Source organism: Phycodurus eques, chromosome 1 (assembly GCF_024500275.1).
Source record: "Phycodurus eques isolate BA_2022a chromosome 1, UOR_Pequ_1.1, whole genome shotgun sequence".
NCBI lineage: Eukaryota > Metazoa > Chordata > Actinopteri > Syngnathiformes > Syngnathidae > Phycodurus > Phycodurus eques.
The window spans coordinates 13,101,836-13,115,059 of NC_084525.1; the positions used below are offsets into that span (position 1 = coordinate 13,101,836).

Genomic DNA, 13,224 nt, shown 5'->3' on the forward strand with positions numbered 1-13,224 from the left:
AGCAACAAGTTGCTGGGATGCTGCACAACGTGATTCGCCGAGTCACCAACGCAAGAACTGTGCTGGTGCCTGCTGATGGATCAGAGCATTGCAGCTGCCAGAATGTGTTTCAAGCGTTTGTACCTTATTTAATTAAGAGACATTTTATGTTCTCATTTATCTTCCAAAGAGGAAACCACTCAGGTTTCTGCAGTGAATGCAGAGATAAATACTTTTTAAAGAGGGCGGGAACTGAGCAGATTTACTAACACTCACAGAGACATACAGTAGGACTAATTGACATGCACAGTGTGAGTCATATTCTAAATTACAGTAATGTAGAATATCTTGCAATGTTATCAGAATGGTGCATTTTCTGTGCATTATTTGTTAAGTAAATACTTATGACACAGATGTTACACATTTTTGCCACTATATCAACTGTGTAGTTTTGGTCATAAGTAGCCTATTGAGCCAATTGGGAATTTATGACATGGCAGTCTAAATCCATGGTCATATACAGTATGCTGACTCTGACCTGGCGAGTTACTTCACAATTGTTTCTTCAATAATATGCATGGCATGATGTTTGATTTTATACATTTGTGGTAATGGCACTGAATAAATGTCGAGTCCGTTCAGTCTAACTAATCCAGCCCAACCTGCTTCCTGCTGTGAAGCCTGACAGGTATACAGTCTAACTCTCACCGCCTCTGTGAAGAGTGACCTGAGCAGAGGGTAAATGGTGAGACTCCCCCAGGTGCTGTTGGGGGCAGCTGGATGAGTTCAGTCAAGTCCCATGATGCTGAGAGATTAATGAAGCCACACTGACACTGAGTCCTACAGGGAACACACACACACACACAGACTGCATATTACACAGTGTACGTCATACTGTTAGAGCACACTATAGTCATAGTTGACAAAGGGGACATGTCCTTCCCACTTACCACAGCTGTATAGTGTGGGAATTACTGGGTTAGCGTATGATTCAAAACATGTCAGAAAATAGGTAAACATTTCGATCGGTTTTACTGATGTCCATTAATGGCATTTTGATTGAAACACAAAGATCATTCATTTGCTTTCATGATGGACTAAGTACATCATTTGAGAGGCTGAAATCAGAGGATGTTGACTTTTTAAAATAATAATGCTTCATATGTTTTTCCACCTCATTTCCATTTTATGTGCAATGCTTGCTTGCAAGAATAATGTTTCACTGAGTTTTTGTGTTTAGCATCACCACTGGGAATTTATGTGGCTATTTATGCTATATTGGCATGCCATTGTGACTCAACCAGCAATGTTTGACAGTTTGGTTATTTAGTTGTTTTGCCAGTACGGAGAGGAGTAGTTGAATGTGAGATGATAATTTGATCCTCAAAGTCAGTTTACTCCTAAAGTGTCTCTCCCTCCACTTGTGAAAAGTGGAGGGGGAGAGCCATACACTAATGCCTCAAACTGCCAGTGTCCTTTAACGCAGCAAGCACTATTCTGCATTAGTCCAAGATTAAATTCGAACCTGTTTTACGCACGTATCAACAATACTTTTGTGAGTGCGAATGTGTGATACAGTAGAGCTGCACCTGCGCCCAGGAGAGGACGTTGAATGAAAAGGTGCGCTCACTTACTGAAGGCAACGCAACACTGCCTCTCTGTGGAGGGAAGCAAGTCGAGCAATTGATGGAACAAGTAGCACTTTAAAGTGTATATACACGCACACACACACAAAAAAAAAACACACACACACACGAAGTGGGCGACTGGTTAGAGCGTCTGCTTCACAGTTCTGAGGACCGGAGTTCAATCCCTGGCCCCGCCTGTGTGGCGTTTGCATGTTCTCCCCGTGCCTGCATGGGTTTTCTCCGGGCACTCCGGTTTCCTCCTACATCCCCAAAACATGCATGGTAGCTTAATTGAAGACTCTAAATTGCCCGTAGGTGTGAATGTGAGTGCGAATGGTTGTTTGTTTCTATGTGCCCTGCGATTGGAACGCAACCAGTTCAGGGTGTACCCCGCCTCCTGGGTGATGATAGCTGGGATAGGCTCCAGCACGCCCGCGACCCTTGTGAGGATAAGCGGCTCAGAAAATGGATGGATGGATGGATGTTCACAAACATTTAAAAGGAAATAATGTTTGTACTGCACTACACAATTACCAATTTTTGGGACTAAATCCAATAACTACAATACTCCTTTTTATTTTAGTTGAATAGCATCTGTTACATTTCAGCCAAAATACAGTGCCTTGAAGGAGCATTCATAACCTTGTAACTATTTTACATTTTGGCACCTTACAGCCGCACACTTAAACGGATTTGAGATTTTATGTGATCGACCAACACAAAGTAGTATAAAGTGGAACGGAAATGAAGCACATTTTTAAAAAATGTAAGCAAATAAAAAAATAAAATAAAATAAAAATAAAAAACATCTGAAAAATTTGTTAATTTGTAGTCAGCTCCCCTGCATCAATACTTCTTAAAGCCACATTTTGCTGTTTCTGTTGAGGTATTTCTTTACCAGCTTTGCACTACTCAGAAATTCTTGTCCATTTTTCCTTGCAAAATACCCCAAGCTCAGCCAGATGGGAGGGAGAGCATCTGCACAGCGATTTAAGTCTCGCCACAGATGCTCAATAGGATTTAGGTCTGAACTTTAACTGGGCCAATTTAACACATGAATATTCTTTGATCTTAATGATTCCGTTGTAGCTCTGGCTTTATGTCTAGCATGCCTTACTGGAAGATTTAACTCCTTCCCAGTCTGCCTCCAACAGGTTTTCTTCCAGGATTGCCCTGTATGATCCATCCATCTTCCCATGTTTTGAAAAATAATAAGAAAGGAATCTTTGTGAGTGTTTTATTACGAAGTGCTTTTTACATAATACAGTGGGTATGGAATGTATTCAGACACCATTAAAATTGTCACTTTTTTATATTGCAGCCATTTGCTAAAATCATTTAAGTTCATTTTTTTCCACATTAATGTACACACGGTACCCCATATTGACAGAAAAAAACTGAATTATTGAAATTTTTGCAGATTAAAAAAGAAAAACTGAAATATCACACAGCCATAAGTATTCAGACCCTTAGCGCAGTATTTAGTAGAAGGAACCTTTTGAGCTAATACAGCCATGAGTCTTTTTGTGAATGATGTTTTTCACACCTGGATTTGGGGAACTTCTGCCATTCCTCCTTGCAGATCCTCTACAGTTCTGTCAGGTTGGACGGGAAACGTTGGTGGGCAGCCATTTTCAATTCTTTTCAGAGATGTTGAATTGGGTTTAAGTCACGGCTCTGGCTGGGCCGTTCAAAAACAGTCACGTAGTTGTTCTGAACCCACTCCTTCTGTATTTTAGCTGTGTGTTTAGGGTCATTGTCTTGTTTGAAGGTGAACTGTTGGATATATTGTAGAAGTTATCATTTATTTGCTTAGCTTGCATTAGTATTATGGACAATTTTTAGAAAGAAAGATGTCTCGCCTTCAAGAAGATGACTCAGCAGGAATCACCTGAGAGAAGGACGTGGCCGGGACGTGGCAGGTGTTGGTGCCATGTTTTCACCTTGAAACCCTCCCCTTAGTGTGCTGTGTCTTGTAAACTTAGAAACCTCCCTATTTTCAAATAAATGCAGGAGCGACGGGAGAGATTGTTTAGAGCGTGTTGAGAGGCTGTAATCTGAACAATCTCCCATGCGCCCTCCTCATGAGAAAAAGAAACCAGCGTCTTCATTCCTTTTGTGTCTATTTTTTATAATGTTGGGCAAGATAAATCCAACATGAACCTTCGGCCCAGTCTGAGGTTCTGAGCCCTCTGGAGAAGGTTTTCATCCAGGATATCCCTGTACTTGGCCGCATTCATCTTTTCTTCGATTGCAACCAGTCGTCCTTTCCCTGGAGCTGAAAAACACCCCCACAGCATGATGCTGCTACCACCATGCAGCACTGTTGAGACTGTATTGGACAGGTGATGAGCTGTGCCTGGTTTTCTCCACACATGCCACTTAGAATTAAGGCCAACAATTTCTATCTTGGTCTCATCAGACCAGAGAATCTTATTTCTCACCATCTTGGAGTCCTTCAGGTGTTTTCTTAGCAAACTCCATGCAGGCTTTCATGTGTCTTGCACTGAGGAGAGGCTTCCGTCGGGCCACTCTGCCATAAAGCCCCGACTGGTGGAGGGCTGCAGTGATGGTTGACTTTCTAGAACTTTCTCCCATCTGCATCTCTGGAGCTCAGCCACAGTGATCTTTGGGTTCTTCTTTACCTCTCTCACAAAGGCTCTTCTCCCCCGATTGCTCAGTTTGGCCGGATGGCCAGCTCTAGGAAGGGTTCTGATCGTCCCAAACATCTTCCATTTAAGGATTATGGATGCCACTGTGCTCTTAGGAACCTTAAGTGCAGCAGAAATTTATTTGTAACCTTGGCCAGATCTGTGCCTTGCCACAATTCTGTCTCTGAGCTCTTCAGGCAGTTCCTTTGACCTCATGATTCTCATTTGCTCTGACATGCACTGTGAGCTGTAAGGGCTTATATAGACAGGTGTGTGGCTTCCCTAACCAAGTCCAGTCAGTATAATCAAACACAGCTGGACTCCAATGAAGGTGTCGAACAATTTTAAGGATGATCAGAAGAAATGGACAGCACCCAAGTTAAATATATGAGTATCACAGCACAGGGTCTGAACACTTATGGCTGTGTGATATTTCAGTTTTTCTTTTTTAATAAATCAGCAAAAATTTCAACAATTACTTTTTTTTCTGTCAATATGGGTTGCTGTGTGTACATTAATGAGGAAAAAATGAACTTAAATGATTTTAACAAATGGCTGCAATATAACAAGGAGTGAAAAATTTAAGGGGGTCTGAAAAGTTTCCGTACCCACTGTATGTACACATACAGACAAAGTGATATGAGGTGAGAGGGACAGACAGCTAGAGTTCCTAATGCTCCTTACAACCCACCACACGATCTCTGAAGCCAAACCGCAAAAAACACATTAAAAGGAAGTTTCTTCAGTCAGATCGAATAAATTCCCATGAGAGAAAGTTCATAAACATCCAGCAGCATCCTTATCGATATCGACTTACTGTTCTACAGGATAACTGGCTAAGCAAGGTGGACACACTGGAGTGAGTTATGGAACAACAGAATACACAAAGAATACATTCAACCTTATAAAGGTTAATATAACTAATTTTGTCAATTCACCCATCAACGCTGACCAGCTTCCTAGCCCCTGCTGACGAAAAGCATCCCCACTGCATGATGCCACCACCGTGTTTCACAGTAGATGGTGTGTACAGGGTGATGAGCAGTGTTAGTTTTCTGCCATACATACTGTAACACTTTGCATTTAGGCCAAAAAAATTAACTTTGGTCTCATCTGACCAACAACTTCCACATTTGTGGCATCCCCAACATGGCAAATGGAACTTGTGACGCCTTTCTTTCAACTTTCTTCTGCCAACTCTTACGTAAAGGCCAGACTTCTGGAGTGTACGCCTTATAGTTGTCCAGTGGACAGATACTCCCACTTGAGCTGTGGATTTCTGCAGCTCCTCCAGAGTGAACATGGGCCTCTTGTCTGCTTCTCTGATCAGTGCTCCCCTCACTTGTGCAGTCTGTTTAGGTGGACGGCCATGCCTTGGTAAATTTGCAGTTGGGCCATCATTTTGGGATTATGGGTTCAACGGTGCTCCTTGAGACGTTCAAATCTTGGGATGTTTTTTATAACCTAACCCTGCTTTAAACATCTTCACAATTTTATCCCTGATGCCTCTGTTCCTTGGTCTTCATGACGCCTGTTGTTCACTCGTTTTCTCTAACCACTGAGGTTTTTACAGAACAGGTGTATTTATACTGAGAGTAAATTACACCCAGGTGGACTCCATTTACTCATACTAATTATGACTTCTGGAGGCTACGGATTGCATTGGATTGTATTTAGCGGGCGCCAAATACAAATGCATGCCACACTTTTCACGTCAATATTCGCTTAACTGTTGAAAACAAAGCGGCACGGTGGACGACTGGTTAGAGCGTCAGCCTCACAGTTCTGAGGAGCCGGGTTCAATCCCCGGCCCCGCCTGTGTGGGGTTTGCATGTTCTCCCCGTGCCTGTGTGGGTTTTCTCCGGGCACTCCAGTTTCCTCCCACATCCCAAAAACATGCATTAATTGGAGTCTCTAAATTGCCCGTAGGTGTGACTGTGAGCGCGAATGGTTGTTTGTTTGTATGTGCCCTGCGATTGGCTGGCAACCAGTTCAGGGTGTACCCCGCCTCCTGCCCGATGACAGCTGGGATAGGCTCCAGCACGCCCGCGACCCTAGTGAGGAGAAGCGGCTCAGAAAATGGATGGATGTTGAAAACAATATAGCATTTTTGTTCCACTTCACAATTATCTGCAACTTTGTACTGGTCTATCACATAAAATTTCAACAAAATACATTAAAGTGTGTGATTCTGAGGTCAAAAAATGTGAAAATATCAAGGAGTATGAATACTTCAAGGCACTGTAGCCTACGCAGTAAGCAAAGCAAAGTCTTGTTTTGTGTCCAGCCGCAGAACACCACCACAGGATCGCATTTAACAGTTTTTGTAGACACTTTGTAATGTCACTCTGAAAGGAATTTCCGTGAGTCATAATTTAAAATTAATACCGCCAGTTTAAACATCTAGGATCGTACCCCATCAATGCTTTGCTACCTTGTGGGTTTCAAATTAGGACAGTACTGCCTTTGTGTTCTTGACAGCACCCAGGTTCTCTGCACTGACAGACCTCCGTAAAGAGGTTTTACTCAGGTCCTTGTACCGGTCCTCACACAGCCTGGAGATCGCCTAAAGAGAAGAATGCAAGGAGGTAAATACCCAAGCAACCAGAACACGGACGTGGCGAGGTGCTTTCGACTAGTCACCTCCAGCTTTTGGGCCCGCTTGTTGCTGAGTGGCTCCATGGAGAAGCCAAAGTTGTTGTCATCATTGGCAAGGGACCGCAGGTCAAAGTAGTATTTGGCATAGACACTGGCTGGGACGTTGATGTTGAACTGGAGCAATTCAAGAAAGTGTCGTTCCATCTCATTCCTGAAAACGCAAACAGAATCGTGAGCGATTGTGTCGGAGCAGTTGGTCAGTTTTCCTAAAAAAAAAAATAATAATAATAATTATGAAATGGTTGTGTGAAACAATAATGAAAAGGTTGAAGTTGCAAGAAGAGCGGTAAAAAGTACTGATTTAACTTTTCACTTCGGGTAACTTGATAAAGAATACCTCAAAGTTTGAAGATTTCCATGACTACAATAGTGCATAGCCGAATTGCCAGAAGTCTGACATTTTGACAGTACTTCCTCAGATTACAAGCAACACTTACATGTCCTCCACAGTGATGTCTTTGAGGATCTGGCAGTAGTCGACGTTCCATACTGCCTGGTCGTCCCAGACTTTCGAGGCTAGCAGGATGGCACCTAAAACGATGCGCTTCCAGTTGGAAGGACAGATGTCCATCTCTGCATAGGTGAGCAGCCGCTCCAAGTACACCTGTGAGAGAATCATCCTTTACCTCCTCCAGAGCTAAAGATTTCCTTAGGTGGGACACATCCATGCCGAAATAAATCAGCTCATTTTTAGTGAAATCAAAACCTTGGATTTAGGTATATTTTCTTAACCTCGGAAAACTGTCATTGAAAAAACTATTTTTAAAGATGGTGACCCTCCACTCTCCTCACACTACAGACCCATTAGTATTCTACCTGGTAAATGGAGTGCACTTATAAAGTGCTTTAATTACAGCATCACAGTGCCAAAAGCGCTTTACAGATGCTCACACATTCACGTACACATTCATACATCAATGGGCGGCTGCTGCTATGGCCCACTGGGAGCAATTCAGGGTTCAGTGTCTTGGCCAACAACAACATCGACAGCGGACAGTAAGTCAGGTTTAAAATCGCCAGCCCTTCGGTCACTGGACGACCTGCTTTACCAACTGATCCAAAGCCTCCTGACTTACCCAAAGACACCATTAACCACACAAATCCTGCTAAACTAAGAGTAAATGGAGTAAACTACCCAACTGCAATTTCTCCACAGAATTTATTAATATCATTAAGTCTCTTCTCTCAACTAGTAGAGATTAATCACATTCACTCCCATAAATGTATGGACTGGTGTTCCACAGGGTATTATACTTGGTCCTGTTCTGTAAAAATTCATCTGTTTCTGTATGCAATAAAAGCAATATTCTGCTTCCTTTCCTTTCTCTTTCCTTTCTACAGATAACTTGGAATTGAGAAGATGAGTGTCTGAATTGTCTTGCTCCATATCTAAAGTGCCTTCAGATAACTAACTGTTGTGAAATGTGGCAAGACAAAATTGACTTGACTTGCCTTAATCAGGGTAATCACATGCAGTGTCATGAACTCACCAGTGTCACAATGGCGCACTCGGCAGTAAGCTGTGCAGAGCTGAACAGCATGCGTATGAAGCGGTAGATAAGCTTGTGCTCAGGGTTCACAGCCGAGTAGTTGTCTGCAACTTTCTCGTGCTAGGGAGACAGCAATGGCATCTGTCAGTCATGAGGCAAAAAAGAGGGGCCAGTGAAAGTTGGAATGACTTTTAACTCACCGAAAGTGGGTGTTTCCTCTCATCAAATATGTCCAGTGAGCGACTGGAATCTCTGCAGTGGGAGAGAATGTGGAATTCATGTTGTACTGTGTGTGGTATTTTGTTTTTCTTATAGCCACAAAATCTAATAGTGTGCGATTTTATGATGTTAAATGAATAATTTGGACTAGAATTTACACCGATTTTATCGGGCTGATCGCTATCGGCCGATATTTAGCATTTTATGCTGATCGGCTTAATGTCATAATTTGCCGATCCGCTCAATGACGTCATTGATCGGCTCTGCAAAACACATTTACTCCGTGTCGCCATAGTGCACAGTATATTTGAATCCAAAAGCTAGTTTATTTTTAGCCTTGTCGCGTCTTTTGACATAGTATTGGAAATAGCTGACGGCCAATAAAGTTATTTAAAAAAATTTTTTTTAAAACATGGCGGTGTGAAACAGACATGTCTGAGACAGCCAACACGTAATGCCCGGAATCAAACTAGGAGACAAATTTGCTCGTTCACAATTGCACTGTCAGACTACTGCAATAAAATCTTGTATTCCGATACCAACGCATCCCGTTTTTTACGATCATTGGGCTTTATCTTGTCAACTCAAATGCGACTGGATACACTCGTTACCATGGCGACGACAATAAGAGTGGAGCGCGCCGACTGTATTATAAGGACAAAATGGGGAAAAACGTGTGTTGGTGGTCACCGGTGCTCAGGACAGGAGAGGACGTTCGTTTAAGGCTTGCTTGAGGTATGGTCACGTATTTTTAAAACGATACGGCTCACAAGCAGCTAACAAAAATGTTATGCAGCCTAGCAGGCTCGTTGTAGCATGAACGGTTGGAAGTAAACATGCTGCCGTTCTGTCGAATCATGCCTCTAAAGTTTAGGTGTGGGTGAAGTAATTTAATTAAAAATAAAGTAATTTAATTACAGTAAGTTAGCACCCATTATTTCTGTCATGTAATGTTGGTTTGGCCTGACTGATTAGAATACACAATCTGACGAGAGCAGTAATTTCCAACCTTTATGGAGCCAAGAACATATTTTACAATTGAAAAATCTCACAGAACACCAACAAACAAAAATGTCACATAAAGTGGATACATTAATTACTGTATGTACTTCCTGTCATCTAATAGAAGAGCATTTATTTGTTCTGTCTGTCACTATGCCTCACTGGCATAAATAGAGGAACAAAGATACATTATTGATTGTAAATATATTTTTTTGAGCAATTAAGTACAAGTATATACAGTAAATGAACAGGTCATTTAAATAGACACATTCCTCCATCCTGTGATCGGATCAGTGATCGGTTAACGTTTTTTTACTTTTTTTTAACTTGCTGATCGGCCACAAAAATCCTGATCGTGTAAAGCCTAATTTATTCAGACCTCAAAAACATTTAGCCTCTACTTCCTCTTTGGCAGAAATAAACTTGTTATGTATGTTATGTTATGTGGACGTCTTCGGAAATGTATTGGTTGATTCATAAATCAAACACCTGCTGTGAATTTTTTTTTATTAGGCTCCTTGTTAGAGAACAGCACGTGCAAAAAGTAATGAAACATTGAGTAGTTGGCCTTGTGCATTCAAAGGTTTAGAAAAGGTCAAATTAAGCACACTTCTTAAGGTTATAGTGCATTTTAAGTTTACCCTGAAATTGCACCTGAAACTTTTTATGAGTAGTGTGAGTTCCTTGAAATTGCTACATCCAAGAATCTTAATTGATACTCTCATTAAGCAAACAAGCAAAGTACTCTTACCTGTTCTTTATGTGATAGTATATGGCTAAGGCCACACTGAAAAGGAAAAAGAAGGACTTCAGCTTTGGATGTACATGTAGTCGAAACAGATCGAAGGAGAAGGTCTTAAAGTATTAAAAGGTATTTCTATAAAGAAGACCCTTATTATAATTTGACATTCATTCACACGACATGCTGTCCCTTCATGTTGAGAGGCCTTTTATTCTGATGAATCCAAAGTTTGCATTTACTCAAAATTGCAACTAGATTGTGTAATTTGATTCATTTATTTATTCTTATTTTTATAAACCATGTCTACCTGCAGTATAACTGGTGGCTACTGAAAAGGGAGTCTTAAATTTTTAGGAAGTATCATGCAGAAGTCCGCTGTTCAACTGTCGATCCTGGCCTGATTCGTACCTGCCAGAGTGCAAAGCAAAGTGATGTACCATTTGATGGTGTTCTTGAGGTTGGGCTGGCTGACTGTACTGTCATCTAGGAAGATTGTAGAGCAGGAGCTGTACTTCCTTGACAGGAGGCAAGGGGACACCTGGTGAAAATGGCAATGTTTAGGTTAAGTGTAAACAACCTGCTGTTGTCACTAAATTGAGTGGATCTTTCCTAACCAGTCAACCAATCTGACTTAGGGTCACAAGAGGGCTGGGGCCTCACAGTAATACCTACATTTGAAGCCTTCAATTGATCTGACATACAGTTTTTGGTGAAAGGGGATGAAGCAAGGGTACCCGTAGAGAAAATGCCAACTCCAAACAGAAACACCCGTGCCAATGCCGAGTAGAACCGGCAAGCCTTTTTGGTGTGAGCATTATGGCTAGTTACTCATCTACCTTTCTGCTATCCCTCAATTGCAACCCTACTGATTAAAAGGGACTTTGGCGGGTAAGTTTTCTCAGGCTAGCAAATTTAATACATCTGCATCTGTTTCACTTTTTATGTGTCATACAGTCAATGGTAGGTGCTTAGTTTTTAGCTTGTTGTTGTTGGAAAGCATCAAATGTTGAATAGTTAAATCACTTGTCACAAAAACATATACAGTATACACACAAATAAATACACATACATACATACATATTCTAAAGATATTTACCATGAAAACAAAAACAAATATTTTTGCTTCCATGTTCCTCTCTCGTTTATTTGACAGGTATGCTTAAATTTAAAACCTAACCTGCCAAGACACTACAGATGCGAGTTAGGCTGTGGCTACAATTGGACATATTTACATGTGAATGTTCATTAATATGCACAGCTCGATGTTTTATAATACAGTATTCGTCTAAGGTTGATGTTAAAATTTCATATTTTAATCAGCAATAAGTGAATGACAAAATTACAATTATAAGGCAAACTTACATGGTTTATGTAGTTGCTTTTCCGTTTCTCTCTCACTAAATTGAAAGATGAAAAACAGAACAATTAGGTGACTTACAGGTAAATCACCTAACAGGAGCACAAATGCTGACAGAGAAGGCCTGACCATCCGTCTGAGACTTATTGAGGAAGAGGGTGCTGGCTCTGGGGTGGTCCGATGGGTTGGCCTCTTGAGCAAGCTCTGAAACGGAGGAAAGGTCTTTTCAATACTCAAATCAGTTGAAAACTAAAACATCTGTCGCTCAATGTTGCTGTTTTGGACAACGGACAGTGCTCTTCTCTCACCATCTGGGAGCTCTCTGTCACTGATGTGTTGCAGGTAGGTCCCAGTGTCCTCACTCACATCCTGTGCACTGAAAGGACATTCCTCCAACTCCAGATCTCTCCTGTGGTTTTTGGGACTCTCTCTCGCAGAGATGCAACAGGACACCGAGCCACCCATATCTTATTTTCCCATGCAACTGGCAAGGAATCTTAGCTGCAGGGTGGCTGCAACCTTGCAAGTTTTCAGTGTGACATACTGTACATAGCATCTGAGTCTATTTCTTGATTCACAAGACTTCAACTATTATCCTTTAAGTCAAGGTCCGTTTAAGTATGTAAGACACATGTACAGCCGGCGTGTAAGGCTCCTCAACGAAAGGTGGCTTAGCTTTGCAGAAGGAGGTTCTACAGTGTTTGACAAATATGAAAACAAACCAGACATGTCTTGAACAGCTGACATGTTCAGAGTGTGTGCGTAGCAATTTCAGCACTGCTGCATTATAGGATCGTTTCAAACATGGGTGTAAAAGGTTTAAAAGTGTAAACCATGTCCAGTCATCTTACTTAGTAGAGACAAAAAACACAAAGTCACGGCTCTCTCCTGACCCGTGGGTAGCTGTGCGGCTAGCTTCCGCATCCCATTCCAATCCTCGACTTCACTTTATATTTACCGGAGCTGAAAACTGTGCCCCAATTAAAAGCCAGCGTAGACGGTCGAAACATAGATAAAAACAACCAATGACGTTTAAGTGAGGCTGGAGACAGAAGTACTCTAGTTGAATTTTGAAATGATATCCCATGTTAGCTCTCATTTTTACGCATAGTGGAAGACAGCTGTCGTCCACCGGAGTTTCCAAATCGACGTCATATCCGTGAAATTACTTTCAAGGATAACCAGCTGTCACGATTTGTGAAAATACAAATGATGATGAAAAATGTAATGAGCTAGTCTAATGTATTTGGTGTTTCATTCATGTTTACTCATTGTTTATTATATGACAGGAAGAGATTAACATAACCGACAATCGCCCCCCCCCCCCAAATCCAAGATAATTTAGATTATATTTTTTTGTCAAGGCATGGAGTATGGACTAAGCAAGCTGTTCGTCGATTTCAATGCATGCATATTTTAATACACATTTACAGTCGAGGTTAATATCTCTGGAGCATGACTCATTCGACATTTATTTTGACAAGTGTACCGGAAATTA

At 41.5% G+C, this 13,224-nt stretch overlaps 2 protein-coding genes across 5 annotated transcripts in view; both read right to left on the minus strand.

The window, feature by feature from the left end:
* Nucleotides 1-769, minus strand: part of tns1a (tensin 1a) — a 91,349-nt gene extending 90,580 nt beyond the window's left edge. Inside the window, exon 1 of the mRNA XM_061678106.1 lies at nt 688-769. The gene's annotated coding sequence lies outside the window, so the exon portion shown is untranslated. The remainder of the gene's footprint in view (nt 1-687) is intronic.
* LOC133403331 (cyclin-Y-like protein 1) lies at nt 733-12,857 on the minus strand. Of its 4 annotated transcripts, none has more exons than XM_061678211.1 (11): nt 12,035-12,857; nt 11,856-11,930; nt 11,732-11,766; nt 10,807-10,907; nt 10,379-10,414; nt 8,607-8,658; nt 8,407-8,526; nt 7,354-7,520; nt 6,902-7,067; nt 6,693-6,824; nt 733-819 (listed from the first exon to the last, which is right to left on the minus strand). In XM_061678211.1, the coding sequence occupies exons 1-10, from the start codon at nt 12,189-12,191 to the stop codon at nt 6,708-6,710; spliced, it is 1,026 nt and encodes a 341-aa protein (XP_061534195.1). In that variant the 5' UTR covers nt 12,192-12,857; the 3' UTR covers nt 733-819; nt 6,693-6,707. The 4 variants fall into 4 exon arrangements, with proteins under 4 accessions (XP_061534195.1, XP_061534225.1, XP_061534205.1 ...); XM_061678221.1 differs by having other exon boundaries at nt 744-819; nt 6,674-6,824; XM_061678231.1 differs by lacking the exon at nt 733-819 and adding an exon at nt 2,166-6,312.
* Between the last annotated feature and the right edge of the window lie 367 nt (nt 12,858-13,224).